The sequence below is a fragment of the Octodon degus genome, unplaced genomic scaffold (genome assembly GCF_000260255.1).
Source record: "Octodon degus isolate 3935 unplaced genomic scaffold, OctDeg1.0 scaffold00070, whole genome shotgun sequence".
Taxonomy (NCBI): Eukaryota; Metazoa; Chordata; class Mammalia; order Rodentia; family Octodontidae; genus Octodon; species Octodon degus.
The window spans coordinates 549,923-573,064 of record NW_004524646.1 but is presented as its reverse complement, the minus strand read 5'-3'; the positions used below and the strand labels follow the sequence as shown (position 1 = coordinate 573,064).

General features: G+C 37.3%; 1 protein-coding gene across 1 annotated transcript in view; it reads left to right on the top strand.

The window, feature by feature from the left end:
* Window positions 1-23,142, top strand: part of Eml5 (echinoderm microtubule associated protein like 5) — a 247,615-nt gene that overhangs the window by 168,233 nt on the left and 56,240 nt on the right. The window contains exons 20-21 of the mRNA XM_023719668.1: window positions 55-182; window positions 6,415-6,556. Of these exons, the coding sequence (XP_023575436.1) occupies window positions 55-182; window positions 6,415-6,556 (270 nt within the window). The remainder of the gene's footprint in view (window positions 1-54; window positions 183-6,414; window positions 6,557-23,142) is intronic.

Below are 23,142 nucleotides of genomic sequence, written 5' to 3'. Positions count from 1 at the left end.
TCTTGTATTATAGTAACTTGACATCTACAAGAACATCTGCATTTACCATTTCAGGTCTTCTCTTAGAAGATAACCCATCTATACGTGCCATATCATTGGGACATGGTCATATCTTAGTTGGTACGAAGAATGGCGAAATACTAGAAGTGAATAAAAGCGGCCCAATAACACTTCTGGTCCAGGTAGTTTAGTGATGATATGCTCTTATTTTTACTTTGCTTACCATTTGTTCTTTTAGTACATAAGAGGCAAAAGTTAAAAAATATGTTTAAGGAAATATTTGTTAATGTTAATATATACAAAAATTAGATATAGATATACACTAGATTCTAGTTAATATGCATATTTTCATATAGAATAATTGCCAATATTTGAGTAAATATCTATCACAAATAAACATTGTATTTATCTCAATAATTTATTTCATATTGAGTTTTCTTTTGTAAAGTATGTTTGTTGAACATAACATAGTTACCTTTCTGTGAAGCTCTTAAGGTAAGTCACTCTAAAGTTTCTAACTTAAAAAACTCTAAAAAGATAATGAGTATTGAAAATATTTAACAGTTAAAAATGTTAGTAATAAAACAAAAATTCAGAAATAAGAAAGAATTTTGTGGTAGAAATGTGAATTTAAGCAGCAGGAATAGGTTCTGGCCACATGGTTCTTAACATTTCCATCAAGAGTGATGTGTTAAATTTTTAGATGTGCATTTATGCAGTGTATTATATTTTTCTGAAAAGTATGGAGGAAAATGAATAAACACTATAAAACAGTTAAGTGTGAGATAGGATTTATCCTGATGAAAACTTGCCCTCGCGCAGTTATTTTTTTTATGCAGATTTCCATGCCAACACCCACTTTGAAGGACACCAAAGGCTATACATAGGTCTGAGCCTCGCGCACGCATTTGATGATTGATGATTCTATTATATTACTCACATTATAGTTTTCTGATATATTGAGGAGATCATGTATGCAGTGACAAAACGTGTTAAGGGTATCTTATTGATGTTTTTGAAATAAAGAGATAATGGAGTTTAATGTGTCTATAATCTCTTGGAAAATGAGTGGATGATAAAAATTAAGAGATGATGATATGTGTTTTCCTACCAACTGGAATTTATAAATATTTATTTAATCACATTTTATAGGTTCCTTCTTTTTTTTTTTTTTTTTTTGGCGGAACTGGGGATTGAACTCAGACCCTTGTGCTTGCCAAGGAAGCACTTATTCCACTGAGCCATCTCCCCGGCCCCCAGGTTCCTTCTTAAGGATGTCTATGCTACCCAAGATTGTAACCATATTTACTAGTATTTTCTTTTAATGTGTTTTAAGTCTTACTCTTTGTATTCTCTTTTTATTCTTCTGGAATCTATGTATAATGTAATATAAAATAAAGATCTAATTTTTCCTCCCCCCTCAAAAAAAGAAAAAACAAGAGATGATAGTGTTTAATGTGTTTATAGTGTGTTTGAAAATAATATCATTACTACACTTTTATAGTTGAATCCAGAGATGGTATTATTAAAAATCATAGTTTCATTAGAAACTAGGTGAGAACATATTTGGAAATCATAAGTGACATCTACAGCTCCTCATTAGTATAGTAGTTAGTATCCCTGCCTGTCATAAATGGCATCTATTAAGAGAAAAAAAATAGACAAAATATACTTAACAGTTTATTTGAGCATTGAAATATTAATGAATTGAGCAACACACAACACAGGAAAAAGTTCAGGGAGATCTGCGGCAGCAAAGGCCATGAGCTGAATGTGTAAGACAAGATCTTTGATGGGTCACCGTGAAAAAAAACAGCCTTAATTAGCGATCAGTTGGCCACTTTGATTTGGTAAATTATAAGTGTCTAGTTTCATTTTTATTACTTAATTAGATCTTCAGTTTCCTTATACAAAAATACAGAGCATAGCAAATGGTCTTACCCTAATAACCTCCCAAGTAAAATTGTTATTAGCACATCTTTTTTCGTGTGTGTGTGTGTGTGTGTGTGTGTGTGTGTGTGATGCTGGAGATTGAGCCCAGGGATCCAGCTTCAGTAGATGCTGTGCCACTGGACCCCACCCCAGACCTGTTCTGCCTTTTAATTTGTTCCTTTATAGTTTTTTGAGACAGGGTCTCACTGTATAGTTCAGGCTGGCCCTGAACACTATGTAACTTAGGCTGATCTTGAAATCAAAGCAGTCCTCTTGCCTCAGCCTTAGCCATAGGCTCCCACTTGCTGAGATTATAGCCATGTGCACCATCCTCTTATTTTTTTTTATAAGTTTAAGATTGCAATGTTTTTTAATCACTCTGATGTCAAAAACAAGACACAGATGCCAGGTCTTATTATTATCATTCAATCTTGTGTGTAAAACCTTAGCCAATCAAGTAAACAAATCAACAAAAAGGGCCGGCAAGATAGCTCAGTGGACTAAGCACCTGCTTAATCAAGTGCAGGAATTGGGGTTCCATCCCTGGCCCTGAATGCCACACCGACTCCACTGCCCAGGCCGCGCTGAGCTAGCAACTGAGTCCAAGTGTGGTGGTGCACGCCTATAATTCCAGCATTGGGGAGGCTGATAACAGGAGGATCACTAGGAGTGCAAGCTGCATAGTAAGACCCTATACCAAATACATAAGTGAAAAAAAATCAACAAAAAATGTAAGCATTTGAAATAAGTGGACAACAGTAGTATTTCTAGATATAACAACCTTATTTGCGTACCTTGGATGACAAAACTAAAAGCTTAGTACAACTAGGGAGCTCTGTAATATGATCAGGTACACAACTAATATCTATAAAATCAGTAGTATTTCTATATAGTGGTAACAGCAGGTTGGAAAATGTGATTTAAAGTTTCTGCCCACACAGAAAACATATACAACAACCGGGAATTTTATTGTTAAATTATGCAACGTCTGTGGTAAGAAAACTGTAAGATTTTACTTAAAGATGTAAAAGACCTAAATAAATTATAAATTCAATGACAATCCACATCTTAATGAGATTTCCAGAAATTTAGGGGAAAAATGTTTTGTGTTTTTGTTTTGTTGACATAGAGTCTCACTGTGTAGTCTATGCTGGCCTCAAACTCATGGCAATCATCCTGCCTCAGCCTCCCAAGTGCTGGGAGCCACCGTCATGCCTGGCTCCTAGGAAGAATTTTTTTAAAATCATCTATAGCAGAATATAAGAATAGTCAAAAAAATCTTTGAGAAAATCCACATGCTAGAAATAGATAACATAAAGTTATAATAATTAAAATGTGAGTATATATTTAACAGAAATATTATAGCACTGAGGAGAGAGCTCAGTGGCATAAACACCTACCTGGCAAGCACAAGGTCCTGAGTTAGATCCTGTTATGGTTTGTGTCTGATTGTCCCCTCCAAAGCCTCATACAGTGATGAGGCAGCAGGCTTCTAGAGTTTGTGATTAATTCATGATCCAATATTTTTTCCATAGTTTTATTGACAGACAAATAGCAATGAGACAGTTTCCAATCAAATTGGTAGGACAGTTTCAATAATTAACACATTGCATACTTCATGATCCAATATTGAGATTGTGGGTGTGAGAGCTGCTGGGATTATGGGTGTGAGTGCTACACTGGCCCTGGGGTGCATAGACTGAAGGCACTATAAGGAAAGGAGAGAGGCTTGCCTCCACCACCATTGCCACTGTGCCTCCCCTTTTGCTCTTGCTGCTTTTGCTGTTTTCTGCCACCTTGAACTGCTGCCCTTTTCCATGTGTCACTCTGCCTTGGAGCCAATGATTATGGATTGAAACATCCACAAGTGTAAACTAAATAAGCCTTTTCTTCCTTAATTTTGGGTGTCAGATATTTTGTCTCTCAGCAATGAGAGAAAATTAACCAAGACAGATCCCCAGCACTAACATCACTATCTGTGGATCAGTTTTGGGTCCATCCTTGCAGAATTAAATCTTCCATCCCATGAGCTTAATGTAGTTCTCTGGATCTCTTTTTTCACCAGGGTTTGGTGGTTTTCAGTGTACAAGTTCTACATTAACTTTGTTAAATTCTACGAAATGTTTTATTCTTTGGATGCTATTATAAATTGAATAGGTTGGGGTTTTTTTGGTTTTTGTTTTGTTTTTGTTTTTTTTTTTTTTTTTGTATTTTAGGGAAGGGTGTACAGGGTGTTCAGGGTCTCACTTCTAGATTGGACTGGTAATGAACCACCTGTTTACAGCCTCCCAAGAGCTGGAATTACAGGTGCATGCCACCACGCCCAGTCTCAATCAACATCTCAGCGTGCCCTGGGGGGTGGGCCCAGCATGGCAGGCCTCAGGGTTTGAGCCCCTGGCCCCTTCACTTGCTTGTAGGCACTTTAATTTGCTGAGCTATTTGGCTGGCCCGAATTGAATAGTTTTATTTTGTTTTCAGACTGTTCATTGATAGTGTATATAACTATGTGATTGATTTGGTACATAGCCTAAATAGGACCTTAATGTCCCATAAAGTTGTTAACTTTATTAGTTCTAATAGTTTTATAGTGGTTTCTTTAGGATTTATTTTTTAAGTTTTTCTACATAAAAGATCATGTCCTCTCCAAATAGAAATAATTTTAGTTCCTCATGTCCAATCTAGATTACTGTTAACTTCTTTTTCTTGCCTAGTTATCTTTTTTTTTGTAGGAATTATAATGTTTATTAAAATGTTATGGGTTAACAGAAACAGCAAAAAAATCAAAGAATTAAAATGCATGATATGTAAAATCCCAGCTAAAACCCAAGTGTCTAATGTATTCATTCATTAACTAAAAGCCCCAAAAGACAAGAAACACAGAATAAAGTACTGCAAAACAGTTTTGCATAGTTATCTTGACTGGAATTTCCAGTACAATGTTGAATAAGTCATGTAAACACACATCCTTATCTTCCTTATCTTTCCTCTTCTAAGAGGAAAACCATGTGGCTTTCCATTATTAAGTATAATGTTAATTGTGGGCCTTTTTTCTTTATCAGGTTAAGGAATTACCCTTTTATTCTTAGTTTGTTTTCTTGCATGTTTCTTTAGTGGTCAAGGACTGTGTCTATTGAGAGGATCATGAGAGTTTTTGTTTTATTTTCATTCTACTGATAATGGTATATACTACATTGGTTTCTTTCTTCCTTTCTTTCTTTCTTTCTTTCTTTCTTTCTTTCTTTTTTTTTACTACATTGGTTTTTGATGTGACAATGTTGTATTCCTGAAAATTGTGTGTAATAGTTTTTATTTGTGTGGGACTTGATTTGCTAGTATCTTATAGAGGATTTTAGTATGTTCATAACGGATATTGGTCTGTAGATTTCTTGTGATGTCTTTGACTTTGGTATCAAAGAATAATAATGGCTTTCTAAAATGATTTGGAAAGTACTGTATCCCCTCTTGTTTCTTGTCTTTCACCTTGACCTCACCCAACTGTTAAATTCCTTTAGTTGCTGGCTAATTGTTCTGTTGTTCTAAACGTTTTCCTGGGGTACAAATTGCTTCCCAGACCAAACTGTGGTAAATTCAGGCTCCTTAAAAGGGCATTTCCTAGGGCAGTACTTCAGGTTGCTTCTGACCTCAGGCAGGCTTTTATTTAGCTTCCCTGATTCCCCTGGATAAACTAGCTTTGCAGTGTAGATTTATAGATTATATTAGTCTACCAAGCCTCTTCCCAGGTACTTTTTATTGCAACCTCCACTGTTTTTGAGAGCACTCTTAAGCATGAATTTTTCACCACTGTACTGTAAATAAAGATAATTTGTTTAGAGCTTAGGAGCTATGTTTCTGGCTGCTTTTCCCTCTAGGTAAAATCTCTGCAAAGGACTCTGGAATTGAAAATAAGGGTAGTGGGATGTTTTCTCTGAGTGTTCCAGGCTTTAAGAAACAGAAGGCCTGGTAGGAGCAAAATGGGCCATTGCCTGAGGTCTTCTTGGGTTGCACTTCAGTGGCACTACTGCCAAGGTCAAGTTTCTCCTAGAATAGGGGTTGGGATGGAGGAGGAAGCATCTGTTGTTTACTGTTTTCACTAAGATTTTAGATGTCACAAGGGGCAGCTGAGAAATGCTCAAACCCTACACCTTCTGGAAAGATAGCCCTGTAATTAGAAACCTGGCAAGAGGCAGGTGTTCCTGGTTATGTTATTCTGGCTTGAAGTTGCCATTTGGATGAGAATTAGTAGGAAGAAGAGATAGTGGATCTTAGTTTAAATATCATAGACTCGCTGTGCTAACCAAACTTCTTACATTTTCTTCAATATATGTTTCTTCACTTGCTTTATCTCCTTGAAAACATTTCCAGATTTTACATGATTCAAGGTTTAATTTTTTTCATGTTTCACAGGTAAGCAGATCTGTAAAACTCTTCATTGTGCCATACATACTTTAGATTGAACTGATCCTACTTGTGTTTTCTTTATAGGGACATATGGAAGGAGAGGTGTGGGGTTTAGCCACACATCCTTATCTACCCATTTGTGCTACTGTAAGTGATGATAAAACCTTGAGAATATGGGACCTCTCACCTAGTCATTGTATGTTGGCTGTCCGGAAACTAAAAAAGGGTAAGTGGCTCTTTTCTAACCTTCTAAGTATTAGAAACCAATAGACACATAAGAGACGTTTAACTATTTTGAAATGTTTATGCAATATCTGCTTATTCATGATGCTACATAAAGAAAATTAATTATAAACAGTTCTTATAGGACCTCTCAGGATCATGCCCAGACTGATCCGATTTTTAGTGACATCTTGAAAGACTATAGGCAGTGAGGAGGAGTAAAGAGAAACCAAGCTTTTCTCCCTTTGTGATGGAATTATATATAATTTAGAGCTTGAAACTAAGAAAGATGGTTTTAACTTTTAAAAGGGTACCAGAAGTGGGGAAGGACTATTTTTAGGATGAAACAGAAATTGTGTGCATGTGTAAGAGGCAAGTGAAGCTATTCGTGAAGCAAAATTACTATTAACCTAGGGTTGATGAGGCTATACAGACAGCTTTGAATTTCTCAGTAAAACAGGAATGTTACGCCAAAAACTAAATCTTGACCCAGGTCTATCACCATGCACTAAGCTAAAGTCAAAATGGATTAAAGATCTAAACATTAAAACAGAAACACTAAATCTCTTGGAAGAGAAAGTAAGAGGAACTCTTGAAGACATAGAGGTAGACAAAGAGTTCATGAACAAAAATCAAATCGCACCGGTAATACTTAAAAGAATTAACAACTGGGACCTTCTCCTGTTGAGAAGTTTTTGCACATTGAAAGAAGTTACCAACAAAGTGAAAAGACAGCCCACAAATTGGGAAAAAATATTGACTAATAAGTATTCAGACAAAGGTCTATTCTCTAAAATTTATAAAGAACTAAAAAACAACCGGGCCCCAAAATTTAAAGACCTAGTGCAGAAATGGGCATCTGAGATGAACCCACACTTCTCAGAGGACGAAATTAAAGAAGTAAATAAATATATGAAAAAATGCTGCACATCTCTAGCCATCCATGAAATGCAAATTAACACTGAGATACCATCTCACCCCAGAAAGAATGGCTATCATAAAGAAATCAACCAACTGGGGTTGGGAGATGGCTCAGTAGAATAAGCGCTTCCCTGGCAAGCACAAGGGCCTGAGATCAATCCCTGGTTCCGCAAACAAACAAACAAACAAACAAAGGAAATCAACCAACAACAAATGTTGGAGAGGCTGTGGGAAAAGGGAACCCTTTTCTCCACTGCTGGTAGGAAAGTAGACTGTTGCAACCATTATGGAAATCAGTGTGGAGACTCCTTAAAAAACTGGGACTGGAAATCCCATTCAAACCAGCTATCCCTCTACTGGGAATTTTCCCGGAGGATCCGAAAATGTCATATCATAGTGATATATGTGTACCTATGTTTATAGCAGCACAATTTATGATAGCCAAATCTTGGAAACAACCAAGATGCCTGTCACCTGAGGAATGGAAGAAAAAGATATGGTATCTTTATACAATGGAGTATTACTCAGCTATAAAGAATGATAAACTCAAAGCCTTCATATTTTAGTATATGTCCTTCCGAAACGAATACAAAGCCTTCATATTTAAGTGGATGCCACTTGGAGATATACTCATAAATGAAATAAACCAGACCCACATGTGTAAATATCATATAGTCTCCCTAATATAAGAACTCAAAAGAAGAAATAAAAATAGAAAGCTATAACACAATTAAAAGGAAAGCAAGAGCTTGAGGATTAGACAATGAAGACAGGGCAAGGAAAAAAGCTAGGAAACATGACAGGGGCAAAGCCATACATTTATGTGTACAAAATGGGTAAGGCAATGATCCTGAGAATCTTAAGCAGGTTTTTGAAACTAGCAATTAATTGGTAGGATTGTCACTTTGACTGACTATATATGCTGATACCTGTGAACTAAGCAACTGCACTGCAGTTAGCAATATGTAATAGTAGGGTCATGCTTGGAATGCCTGTCATTATGGCCTTCTAAATACATACTGCTTGTCATGACATACCAATTACTGCCATAATGTCTCTCAAGTAAATGTTTTGTTTTGGTTTTTTTTTTTTTTTTTTTTTTTTTGGAACCAGGGATTGAACTCAGGCCCTTGCGCTTGCCAGGGAAGCACTTACTCCACTGAGCCATCTCCCCAGCCCTCTCAAGTAAATGTCTGTTTTAAAAAGCAAAGGTAATAAATGAAAACAATAGACAAGAAAAAAATGTCACAGGACTGTCCTGCTACAATGCTGTATATGGTTAGATTTCTAAACTTCTGTGTAAAAATATGTAATTGTTTATTCCTATTTTTTAACTTTTTTTTATTTTTTCATTTTTTTTTCTTCATATTCTGTAGGGACTTAAAGGTTAACATATCAGTGCTTGGAGCTGGGGAGATGGCTCAGTGGAGTAAGTGCCTCTCTGGCAAGTGCAAAGGCCTGAGTTCAATCCTCAGTTACACACACACACACACACACACACACACACACACACACACACAAATCAATACTTGATGGAAAATACCTGTTCCATGTTATGCCTAAGATGTTTGATATTCAGACAGATAGTGAGGTTAAGCTCAGCTGTCTATGTTGTAGGGTATTAACAATAAGCTTCTCTTCTGAAGGGTTAACAACCTAAGTTTGCAGACCAAAATTAGAGAAAAAGGAAGGCTGCAAGGAAAGCCAACATTTTGGTCCTAGCCTTTCAAGGTCAGTGAAGACTCAGGGCATAGGAGAACCTGTACTGTAGCATCCTGTAACTCAGTGGTGTCCCAAATTTTCTGATAAAGGAGATTATGGGGCCACAGAGGAAGGTGATCAATGATGTGGAGTGTGCTTAAGGACAGTCACATGGAGAGAAAACATTCTCGCAGGCTTTCACAGAGAGCAAATTGGTCAAGCAGTGGCCTTGAACCATCCACATGGCTGACACTGACAAAGGATGTACAAACTGGTACCGGGCTTCAGGCTAGATCCTGAGGGGATTTGACTGACCTTATCAGATACAAAAGCTACATTTCTTGTTATACAGGTCTTGCTTTATCTTGATCTTAACCATCCAGCAGAAAAGTATAAAAATGAAGTATAAAAAGTAAAGCCATATTAATATGCTGAGCTGTAAAAGGCTCAAGTCAACAACTTCTGACATTGCCAGTCTTATAGAAAACCTACTACTATTATGAACTACTGGACTATATTGGAATATTTTGCTGAATTCATGCACCTATAATATTTAAATGACAATAGAATACCCATCTCTGACAAAACTAAACAAAGGATACAAATGAACAACGATTTTGTATCTGTATATTTAAAATAGGATATACAGCTACATTCTCTTAATTCAATGAATAGAAAGATTTGTTCTAATAGTGTTTGTGGACAGGATATCATGTCCGCATCTTGTACAATGAATATATGCAATGCATTAATTATCGAAACTGTCCTACTAATCGGTTTTGAAACTGTTTCATTGCTATTTGTTTCTCAGTAAAATTATTTTTTAAAAAATTGTGTGTGTGTGTGTGTGTGTGTGTGTGTGTGTGTGTGTGGCCAGCTCAGCCCACCAGGGGGCTGGCTGGCATGTGGTGCTGGGGGATTGAACCGCGGTCCGGTCCCTGTGCTTTGCTAAGCTTGTTCTAAGTAGGTGCTTTAGACCACTGAGCCATCTCACCAGCCCAGTAAAATTATTTTTAAAAAAATAAAATAAAATAGGAAAGTTATAAAATTAGGGAGTCTGACAGGAATTCCAACAGGAGATGTTGGCAATAGTTACTGTAAGCAATGAGATACAGTTAGCAGTCAAAGAAAGGCTGTCTAGCCCGAGTAAAGGCCATATTGAAATTAAGTAACATGAATGTATAATTCGTTCACTTAATTTATTTTTACTTAATCTACTGACTTAAAATGTAGAATTCTCTTTTAGAATTGCTGTTCAGTATTTAACATGTATACTTAAAAATTTTTGAAGTTAATCATAATCCATAGAATACTTGAACTCTTGAATCCTGGTCACTGCCTTCCCTGTTTTTAGTTATTAATGCCCAGCATTTTTATTTTCTGGTTTTTTTAACCTCCTACAGCCCCCTTCAATTGGCATTGCTATTATTGCTTTATGCAGTCACTGTTTGCCCAAGTTCATCTCCACTTACACATTTCTTTTTTTACCATTTCTTCTTGCATCTCAGACTTTTTTCTGGCATCATTTTTTTCTTCCTAAAATGTAGCCTTAGAGTTTTCCAACTAAAAATTTGTTGAAAATACCATCAGTTCCATTCTCATTTATTTTCACTCACCCTCTCACTTACTCACCCCCTTGCTCACTCTCACTCTCTCCTCCTCCTGCTTCTTTCCTCTTTCTCCTTCTCTCTCCTTGTCATTCCTCTCCCCCTCCCAGAAAAGAACACCCCCTTTTATTGGGACATGTTTTAATTACATAAGTACATTTACTGTAGGGAATTGGTACATGGACATAACACATTTCAATTTTCTTTTTATCCCTTCCCTCTATCCCTCCTTTTATTTTTCAAGCATCAAATTCATTTATTTATCTTATGGAACATTATAAAATTAATTATCATGTATACAGATTTAAAACTAATAGGCAAAAAATATATATATAAAGCATGTAAGACGATTGTACTAAGTCAAGGTACACTGAGGTACCTTGTCTGCACTGGATTACAATAGCTTTTTTGTTTTCTTTTTCTTTTTTCCTGTTAAGTCTTTTATTTCATACTTTACTATATATTGATTTTTTTCATAAAAGAGAAATCATGTAATATTTAAACTTAGGTATCTGAGTTACTTCACTTAACATTATGTTCTCATAGTGCATCCATTTTCTTACAAGTAACTCAAGCTTATCTTTCTTTATGGTAGAATAGTACTCTATTGTATTTAAATACATTTTTTATCCATTCATCTGTTGATGGACATATAAGTTGTTTCCAAAATTTAGCTAGTATTACTTGCACTTCTATAAATGTGGGTATGCATATATTACTGTGGTATGATGTCTTTAATTGGTTTTGGAAGATACCTAGAAGTAGAATAGCTGGATCAAGTGGAATTTCTACTTCTAGGTTTTTGAGAATATCCATAGTGGTTGTATCAGTTTATAGTCCCACCAACAATGGAGAAGGGTTCTTCCCATGGCTTCAGTTATTGACTGATTTCTTGATAGAGCTATTCTTCCTTGAAGTGAGATGGAATCTCAGTGTTGCTTTAATTTACATTTCTTGAATAGCCAGTGATATTGAACATTTTTTCATGTGTTATTGGCTATTTGTACTTCCTCATCTGAGAAGTATCTGTTCACATCAGATACCCATTTTTTTAATTGGGTCTTCAAATTTGAGGGATCTATTCATTTTTTGGTTCTGTATATATTCTAGCTATTAGCACTTTGCCTGAGGAGTAACTGTGTTTTTTTCACCATTCTGTAGGTTATCTCTTCATTCTGTTAGTGTTTCCTTTGCTGTGCAGAAACTTTTAAATTTAATGTGATCCCATCTGTTGATTCTTGATATTGTTTCTTATGCAACCTAGGAATCTTAGTTATTTTTCTCTCATTGCTGAGACAAAATACCCGATGCCCAAAACTAAGGGAGGAAAGATTTATTTAGCTCACAGTTAGTGAAAGTTTCAGTCCATAATTAGATGGCTGCAAGGCAGGGTGATATGGCAGAAGGACAACAGCTTGTGGTGGTGAAAGATACCAGCAGCAACAAGAGTGAAAGACAGGAGCAAGCCTTCTGTCCTCTCTTATACTGCAGACTACCTGCCCTAGGTGGGGTATAACTTGCACACCCCAATCCCAGCACCAAGAAACAAACGAGTCACAAACTCTAGATTCAGCTGCCTCTGAAAAGCCTTCCCTCCATGACCTCTTGAGGCTTTGGGGGATGTCCATATATAAACCATAATACTGGTTCTGTTCAGAAAGTCTTTGTCTACACTTGTGTCTTCGAGAGTTTTTATCTATTTCGGGTCCGGGGAGATGTCTCAGTAGAATAAGCGCTTGGTTGGCAAGTGCAAGGGCCTGAGTTCAATCCCCGGTTCTGCAAAAAAAAGAAAAAAGCAAGCACCAATCATAAAGAAATACTGTTAAGAGTTTTACCTATTTTGTCTTCCAGCAGATTGTTTCTGTTTTAGTGTTTAGCTCTTTGATCCATTTTGATTTTAGTTTCATGCACAATGACAGTTATGGGTCTAAGTTCAACCTTTTCATGGATAGCCAGTTTTCCCAGTACCATTTTTTAGAGAGGCTATCTTTCCTCCATCAAAGGTATTTGGACCCTTTGCCAAAGGTAACATAGCTGAGCATGCCTGGAGTTATTTCTGTATCTTCTGTTCATTGATCTACAAGCATTGGGGTTCTTTGCCAATACTGTGCAGTTTTTATCACTGTATTTTTGTAGTATACTTAAAGTCTGGGATTGTGATGCCCCTACCTTGTCCTTGTTGCCCAGAATTGCTTTTGCTATCCTAAGTGTCCCCTCCTCTGAGAAATGTTCTTACTGTGCTGCCCAAGCTGGACTCAATCTCCTAGGTTTAAGTAGTCTTCCTGCTTCAGCCTTCTTAGTAGTTGAGACTACAAGTATTTGCCACAAGCTCAGGTCTTCTGACTTACTCATCATCATGTAATACTTTTCTCTAGTTTGATAGCTTCAAAGACATCTTTTAAATAACTTTTCTTCAGTAGAGACTACCTATATTATATGTTACATTTGCTTAAAAGGAAGCATTTCATTTTATTATGTTTAGATTTATGATTTATAGAAGGAAATTACTATCATTTGTTATTAATTGAATTATGTCACTAAATAAGATATATTGAAGTCCTTGTCTCCAATCTTTGTGAATGAACACTTAGTTGGAAATAGGGTTTTCATAGATATAACCAATTTAAGAATAAGTCATACTAGATTAGGATGGACTTTAAGTATAATGATAGTGACAGGTATTTCTTTTTTTTTCCAGTGAGCTTAATATTACTATTTTATCTAAATATCAAGCAACTTGGAACATAATATTTTCTAGCAACCCTGGATGTTCTAATAGTTGACTCTCTATAGAATGCTAACAGGGAATAATTATATAATTTTATACAGAAAATTTAAAATCAAAACTGGGAGTTCAGGCTGGTACAACCATTATGGAAATCAGTATGGATGTTCCTCAAAAAGCTAGGATTGGAGGTCCCACTTAAGCCAGCTCTTCCCCTCCTAGGTATTTTTCAAGAAGACTGAAATCATCATACCACAGCAATGTATGTGCACTCATGTTTATAGCAGCAAAATTGGGCATAGCTAAAGCTTGGAAACAACCCAGCTGCCCATCAACTAAGGAAGGGATAAAAAAGATATGGTATTTTATACAATGGAGTATTATTCATCTATTAAAAAGATAAATTCAAGACTTTTGTAGGTAGATGGATACAGCTGGAGACTATATTGTCAAGTGAAATAAATCACATCCACACGTGCAAGTGTATTATCTCACTAGAGAACCAAGAGAAATTAAAATCTAAAAGGTATAATAGATACTGTGAAAGGGGAAAAGAAGTTCAGTGCAAAGGAAAAAGTGGGATGATGAAAAGGACAACTGAAGGAAAAAAGCTATATTTAGGTATGCATGCAGGATGGTTTGGATAATTGTATTGTCAATTTCTGCTGGTCTTTTGAAAGGAGCAGTTAACACTTAAAATCTTTTTTTTCTTTTTACTCTGACTTTTTTCTCTTTTGAATTTCTTATAAGTTCTTTGTTATTGTTTTGTTTTTTTTTCTTTAAACAAATTTTACACATTTATACCTGGTAATCTGAATATAGCATCATGTAATGCAGTAGTCATTGTTGAATTTGTATTATTTTATTTAGTGCAATCTTGTATCATTTCTAATGCTGTTTTTCTTTTTAATCACAATCTTGTATTCTTTAAAAATAAAAATTTGGGGCCAGGGAGATAGCTCAGTAGAATAGCACTTCCCTGGCAAGTGCAAGGGCCTGGGTTCAATCCTTGGTTCCGCCAAAAAATTAAAATAAAATAAAATAAAAGGAAAAATTAAAAACTGTACATAATTTTATAGCATAGCTCTTTTAATCAGTCATCTTTATCAAAGATACATAAGCTTTTACCTAACTCGTAGACCTTCCATGGGATATCACTGAAGAAATTTGTGACTTTGTCTAAACAGCTTATGTCCAGGCATCTCTAAGTATAGTGGCACACAGGCAAGTGCTTATTTTACTGAGCTATCTCCCTGCGCCCAGTAGAAGTTACTTTGAAAGAAATTTAAAGATAGAGTTTTCTATAGTTTAGAGATTTTTTTTTAGTGTGTGGTTTATATCCTAGAGGTAGTTGTAACCATGCAACACTTCCAAATGCAGAGCAGATTGAAAAATGATGATAATAAGGATATCCATGACAGAAGATCTTTGGTGGAATCCATCACTTCTCTGTGAACAGAAATGTTGAGAAACATGAAGTGGATGTATACTACCTATATATTACATTCTTTTAAATAAAAGACAAAACATTCAAAAAAAAAAAAAAAGTATAGTGGCACATACATCACCCTGGAACTGGATTCTTTTTTGTTTCCTTTGCTGGCTCTCCCTTTTCTTTTTGCTTCTACATACTGGAAGGTTCTTTTTGCTGGTGTTTTTTTGTTTTTTTGTTTTTTTGGTTGGTTGGTTGGTTTTTTGGTTTTTGGTTTTTGATTTTTTTGGTGGACCACGGATCAAACTCAGAATCTTGTGCTTTGCAAGGCAAGCACTTATTCCACTGGGCTATCTCCCCAGCCCCTGGGAAATGCTCTGTGTTCTTTTATCGCACCTAGACTGGCACTTAGATCCGTCATTCTCCAGTCAGAAGATAGAGTCCATGCCATACCAGCCTTTTTTAAAAAAATCCTGTCTCAGCGTGTCCCTGGGGGCAGGGCTGGCATAGCAAGCCCAGGGATTGAACTCCCGGCCCCTGCGCCTGCTTGCAAGAGCTTTAATCCACTGAGCTATTTGGCTGGCCCTCATACCAGCCATTTGAACAGGGGAAATTTAATAAAAAGAATTCCTAACTAGTAAAAGGTGGTTGCCTACAAAAGAGATTGTAGAGGTACCCATCAGAGAAACCAGCCTCTCTCACTAATGTTGAGGGAACACAAAGGGTGTAGGGAAGACTCAGACCTATTTGGAAGCGGTGTGTCTGCCGCCAGAAGACTCAGTCTGCCTTGGCTGAAGTCTGGCAGAGGGTATAGACTCCATGGAGAGGGGGGCATAGTCCCTGGGTAGGGAGACGCTTGGCCCAAGACGCAGATAAATCAGAGATGAGTGGTCCAGACCACTGCTCGGCGAAGAGCTTAAGCCAGGGCATAGCTCACTGTGGTTGGACTGAAGTCTAAATATGTGTAGAAGAGAACATACAGATGCTAACTGATCAATGAAGCAGATTGTATCGGTTATTAATTTGTTGCCACCGTTCCAAATCTGTCGTTCTTTGGACTTCAGTCCCTTCTTTTGCCAGCTGGCTGATACCAAGATTTGCCAGTAGATGGTGCTGCAGGGACAGCACAAGACTAAACTGGGAGTAGCCTTTCCTCTGCTATGTTGGCGCAGGATCTTGCTGGAGGTTACAAATCAGGGCTGATTGACTGGAGCTGCTACCATGGTGGGGAAACTTCCTAGCCAACTCAATTAGGACCGCCACTGTGGCGAATTGGAGCACACTTCTTCCTGCCGGTTCCCTGGTTCTATGCGTAGAACAACAGTTGAAGGAAAGTCTACTCCCAGTTTAGCCTTGTGCTGTCTGCAGCACCATCTATTGGCAAATCTTAGTATCGGCCAGCTGGCAAAAAAGGGACTGAAGTCCAAAGAATGATAGATTTGGAACTGAAGCAATAAATTAATAACCAATACAAACTACTTCTCTGACTAATTAGCATCTGCATGTCCCTTCTACACACATTTAGACTTCAGTACAACCACAGAACTAACCTGTGCTTCTACCCCGAGATGCAGTTAGCCTTGGAACAAGTGATATTCTCACCCTTTCCCTAAAGAGAGAAGATACACAGCCCCAAGTTGTTACATCTGCTGCTAATTGATATTAATTGTTTTCAGATTTAGTCACAGTCAGACTTAATATTTTGTTTCCTTTAGACTAGATTGTTGGGCAGGAGATAGCTCAGCAGCTTAAGTGCCTGCCTGGCAAGTTCAAGGTCCTGAGTTTGATCCCCAGTACCAAAAGGAAAAATAAAAAAGACTAAATTGTTAAGTCAGTCTCCTGCAAACTTGTATAAAATATTGAGACTAAGGAGGGAGAACTAGTTAGTATGTCCTAACAGTATGTACTAAATGTATAGACAGAACAAGCATTTATGCACATGATTATAGTCCTTGTTTCTTTAACTGATCACCAAACTGTAGTCGACATCTGTGACTTCCTTTTTCCACTGTACACTCAGTAGTTTCCTAGTTATTAGCCTCAGATGGCCAGCATTGTTAAGCCAATAGGGCAGCCCAGGATCTTATTACTGAATATGAAATCTCACTCTCTCCGCAGAAATATGACTGCTGTCACTTTCCATTAAGCATTATCGTGGGTTATGGAAGAGCTGAGGGGCAGCCCAGTGAGTCTAGACAGAGTGCTCCTTGCCTTCACTGGCTAGCACCAACTTAGTTTCCACTTTGTAATCCTGATGTTATACTCTAGCCAGAACTATGATTCCTTCTTTTTCCTGTTGGTCCATGTGGCAGTCTCATCTTTCAATTTAGTAGATGCACTGTTTTGTGCTCTAGTAGAAGCATTCCCCTCGCTCTTAAAAACTAAGGCTATAAATCAACATCCTTCACAAATTCCAGGATGCAAGAATAAATTACGCAAGTTAATTTTTTAATTAATAGAACCACCAACTAGCAGAATCTACTAGATTAATAGATAGAACCTCGTTCCATCTCTTAATGTCCAGACCTGTGTATTCTGGCTGTCAAGTAGATAGCAACATGTAATAGTCTGTGGTTTGGAGTTCATACACAGCCTATAAGATGGAGCTCAAGTCTTTCAGGGTATTATTTCTCAAATGCTAGTAAATTAGTCTTCATTAAGCTATTGTACATTTCTGTTAGCAGCTAGAAGTATGGGATAGAACCAGTTAACTCAATGGACAGAGTTTAATACTATTTGTTCCTCTGAATCTCTGGATCAAAAGTGTGGAAATCTGTTATGATGATTAAAACATCTTCTGCATGGATGGTGGTGTGAGTGAAAGCATTACAGATGAGGAAGGCAAATCCAGAATTTGTGTCTATTCCAGTGAATATGAGTCTCTGTCACCTGCATAGTGGACGAAGTTCAGTATAGTCAGCATGCCATCAAGTGGCTGGTCTTCCTAGGAAATGAGGACATACAGAGGTGCTTTTACTTTTTGATGTTAATTCAGCAATAATGGTAGCAAGATCAGCCTTGTTAAGCCCAACGTGTTTTAGTCCAATAATAGCCTCTGACCTTTTCAAAGTGGGCCCACTGAGCTAACTGGCTAGGAAAAGCGGCTGTTGTCCAGAGTGTACCATTTTCCCATCTGATTGTTAACAACTCCTATAGTGGAAGCCTTGGACACAAAAATCTTCACAGCTTGTGCCCTTTTTCAGAGTTCTATCCATACTTGTATTTTTCAGATTTCTTTGTCTCTAGTCTTGCATTCCTGTTTCTTTGAAGTCTCTATTACCTAAATCATTAGCAACTGCAAATGAATCAGCATAAATCTGCATATCTGGTCATCTTTTGTAGCAAAGTAGAAAAGTAGAAGATCAAATGTACCACTTACAATGCTGTCCACAGTGAGATTTTAACTTCATTTCTGTCCTTCAGGGTCACCCTGAAATGCAGCTGTAAGCCTTTCAGGTGGATGCCAACATACGGAGAAAACATTCTTCTTCACTGACCTGCTCATAAGGAAGACTTACGAGCCTAGAGGTTACTTTCAGAGAGGGGTGAAGGATTGCAGCAGGAACTACCAAAAAGATTTTGAGCCATGTATTGATGCACAGTACATCAAACCTTCAGATCTTTCCAAGCCTGGTGTTTTATATTTCATATTTCCACTTAATATTATTGCTTTGAACACTCACTCTGTGGCGTGGTTGTCATGTATCTTACAGTTTGTAATTGGAAGCTCAAAAATACATAGTCACTTGATGATAACCTATGATTATGCATTTACTCTCTAACAAGGTCTAGGAGCAAGCTAGAAGCTATTTTTCCTAAGGAAAATAATAATTTGTGAAGGAGACCATGGATTTGCTCTTCAGCATGTGGTTCTTTAATGCGATTCTTCTTGCTTAGTGGCCCAGAGGCTCCACACAGCTTCCCTGTACATCTCAGATAACTTTGAGCCTCATTGATTCTGTTGACTCTTCCAAAGAGGAAGATCTCGCCTTCTTTTGTTCAGATGTTGACTGACAGCTAGAAGCCTTCTAAAATGACTTTGGTAAATGGGTAGCAGAAATTTAATAAAGGCATACCAAGGATTTCTTCCTTCTCTTCATGGTAGGTGCAAGTAGGAAGTGAAGCAAATTATATTTTACTTTGGGAGTAATATCTTGCATCCCTATCACTGGACATTAGATGGAAAGTCCCTGAGTTCTTATGATAACTGACTGCCACTCTGGATTCACATGAATTACTAATACCTCTAAACTGCTTGCTTTCTGTTTCCCAGATCCAGTCGCATAATATCATCCATGTAGTGAACCACTGAGATGTTTTGTGGAATGTCAGGACAACCAGATTCTCTGTGGACTTACCATGACAGAGACTTTGAGAATTTAAGTAGCCATGAGGCAAGGCTTTGAAGGTACAAGACAGGTAGTAAACAGCTTCTGGTGGTCCTTCCAAATTGGTATGAAGACAAAAGCGTTAATCAGGGCAAAACAGTCTAACAAATGCTAGGGGCTGTACTAATATGTTCCAGTAAAGATACTATATCTGGAAAAGAAGTTTCAATTAGAGTCACTACCTGTTTAGATATATTACCCATTTATTATCTAAAATCTACTTAATTTCAATATAGACCCCACAGGCAAGTTTACATGATGTAATATTTCCATTCCTGCAGGGTGGTAGTTATGATTTTTACAATTCTCAGGCTTGAGGTTTTGCTTCTGACTTATTATTTGGTAGAAATGGGAATTTCCAAAGGATTTCACTTAGCTGATATTATCATAATGGCCCTACCATCATAAAATATAGCACCAGCATGGAAAAACCTATCATTTGCCAGGTACTTTAATTCAGGAAGTAAGTGGGGTGCACAGACCACCTAGAGCCACTCTGTCTCAAACATGGCCTAAGACTTCATCCATAACATGATCACCATAAGCTCCCACTTAGTAGAAAACAGCAGAATTTTACTTTTTCTCAAGAATTAGCATGAAAAAAAAAAATCAATTCAGGATCTGTGTGTAGTAATCATTGAAAGTCTAGATGACTTCCTCTTCCTAGTTCACAGCCATTCTCCTAAGTGACAACAGATCCCTTCAAAGAAGTTACACATGTGTGGCAGTACTATGGAATTCTTTCTAAATAAGACCTAGTCTTCCTCTCAGTTAAGAGTTTCCGAGTACATGGACTGGCTTTGGTCTGAAAGCTGGAAAGTAGAGAACCTGTGAGTCTCAATTGTGGAGATTTAAGTCATGTTTTTAGCTATTATATCTGGAGCTTTTCCTATTCCGTAGTTAATTGGTAGCCTACCTGTTTCTAGATAAATGTGCTTATATAATTAGCGAACAACAGAATTCCCCAAAGGCCAAAAAATTCTAGTTATTATTACATTCCTCCTGCCATTTGCTATAAAACTATGTACGTTGTCTTTAGTGGTTACATTGCTATTTGGCTAGTACTTCTTCAACAATCCCTGTTGAATCAGGGATCCTACATCAGTGACATCTCCTATGTTCAGTCTTGCCCTACATAGGATAACAGCCACAGAGTCTTTTTAAGATACACATTCTACCCTTAATTTATTTCTTGGTGCCGTAATGAAGAGACTGCTTTCTAGACTTTCTAGGGGGATGTAGTTTCTAAATGGGTATGAGGGTTATATATGAAAAACCAACAACAGCTGGTCATGGTGGTTCACATCTGTAATCACTTGGGAAGCTGAGAAAGGAGGATCACTGTGAGTTCAAGGCCAGCCTGAACTACATGGTAAGACTCTGTCTGAAGAAAACAAGAAAAAAAGAAAAATCATCAACAATCTTGCCTCCTTAAGATTTAGGGGGAAAAGACTTTAGGAGCTAGAAGAGAAGGTAACTCTCTATATATTATAGGTTAGCCCATGGATCAAGTTTATCCCACCTCATTATTTTGTAAACAAAGTTTTATTGGATCACATCCATGTCCATTGTTTTATGTATTGTCTAGGGCTGCTTTCGTACCACAGTAGCAGAGTTGAGTAGTTGTGACTGAGATTGCTGGTGTCTGTAAATATGTTTGTTGGTAGGGTTTTGGGTTTTTTTTTTTGTTTTGTTTTGTTTTCTTTTCTTTTCCCTTTGCTCCAAATGCCTTCAGGGCACATTTGGCTGGCTTGAATTGTGGGGATCGAACCACAGCAGCCTGAGCCTGACTGCTTTGTTGAAGCAGCCACTTAAATAACTGAGCTAAGGGGCAGGCCCCCTGGTTCGTTTTTGTTTTTTTTTAATATATTTGGTACACGGTCTCACTATGCAGCTCAGACTCATAGTGATCCTCCTGTTTTCAGCCTCCCCAGGGCTGGGATTATACATGTGTGCCACCACACCTGGTCTCAGTGGCTAACTCAATGTGTCTGGGGGCAGAACCAGCACAGCGTGTGGTGCTGGGGATCAAACTCCAGTTCCTGCACTCCCCTAAGCAGGTGCTTAGTCCACAGAGCTATCTCTCCTGCCCTCTTTGTTGGTAGTTTTGATTCTGCTAAGCTGAATACTGTTAAGGATTACTTTGATTTCCCTTAAGTGGTACTATTTAATTTATAGATAGCATTGGTTAATTCTTATTTTCTAATCATTTATATAGGTTATGTTTATACTTAGGTAGACGGAGAAGAGGGCAAAGGCAAGAAGGTGAGATAGTGAGGGGTACAGTAGGAGTAATAATAAGGCAGGAAGACAGTTAAAGGATAGAAAGGAAGGCACATTAAGAGAGGGAGGAGGTCAAGTGAGAAGCATCACTAAACGAGAACGAAAAGAAAGAAAAGCTTAAGAAAAAAAGAAGACAGAGAATGAAAAGAAAAAGAACAAGAACAAAAGCAACAACAGCAACAAAAACCAACCAGAAAACCCAAATCCAAGAAATTAGTAAGGATACAATACCTATATTTGCCAAAATTACCACAGAAATAACAATAAAAACCTTGGCACAGTTGTTCTTTCCAAATTGATGAAGAAATAAGATATTCCATGACAAGGAACAACTAAAGAAATTCATGACCACCAAACCAGCTCTTCAGAATTCTCTGAAGTATATATTAGAGAAAACAAAGGCCACAACCACAAGAACACCAATGGAAAGAAGCCACTAGGTAGGGCAAGCAGGTAAACAGAAAGAGAGAATGACCCAACAATGGATAAATATATGAAAAAGTAAGCAACATGTATCAGTTGTAACCATCAATGTGAGTGGACTCAACTCCCCAATCAAAAGAAACAGACTGGCCAAATGGGTCAAGAAACAATATCTAACAATGTGCTGTGTTCAGAAACACATTTAACTTCAAAAAGAAATTCGTATGCTGAAAGCCACAGGATGGAAAAAATACTCCATGCAACATGGTCTCAGAAGCAGGGGTAGCTGTTCTATTCACAGATAATGTGAATTTGGCTTGAAGTTCAAAAGAAACAAAGAGGATCAATCACATACTTGTTAAGGGAAGACTCCAAGAATAAGAGGTAATGATCATAAATACATATGCACCAAACAGTGCTGCACCCAACAACATAAAACAAATATCAATGGTCATGAAAATCAAATAAAAAACTGACATAGTTGTTATGGGAAACTTAATACCCCACTATCACAGATACATAGATCAACCAGACAAACAATCAACAAAGAAATACCATAATTAAATGTGTGAACAAATGGAATCAGTGGATGTCTACAGCAGAATACACATTTTTTTCAGCTGCATATGGTTCTTCCAAAAAATAGACTACATACTACCCTATAGAACATGCTTAAGTAAATGCAAAGAAATTAAAATTATCCTGCACATACAGTCTAATTTATGTCTTCAAATTAGAAATCAGCAGCAAAAGCACCTTGCAGTACCTTCCTGAACAACCATTGGGTCACACAGGAAATTAGAAAAGAAGTTAAACAGTATCTGCAATTAAATGAAAATGCTGATATAATATACCAGAACTTATGGAACACAATGAAAGCAGTCATATAAGGCAAATGTATAGCACTAAGCTCTCACATCAGGAATATAGAATGAGTTCAAGTAAACAACTTAGTGATGAGCCTCAAACTTCTAGAAAAGAAAGAACAAATCAAACTTAACGTACAAGAGGAGTGAGATGACCCAGGCCACGGGATCCTGAACAGACCCAGAGTGCAGGCCGGGCCAGTGAGATGACCCAGGGCAGCGGGATCCTGAACAGACCCAGAGC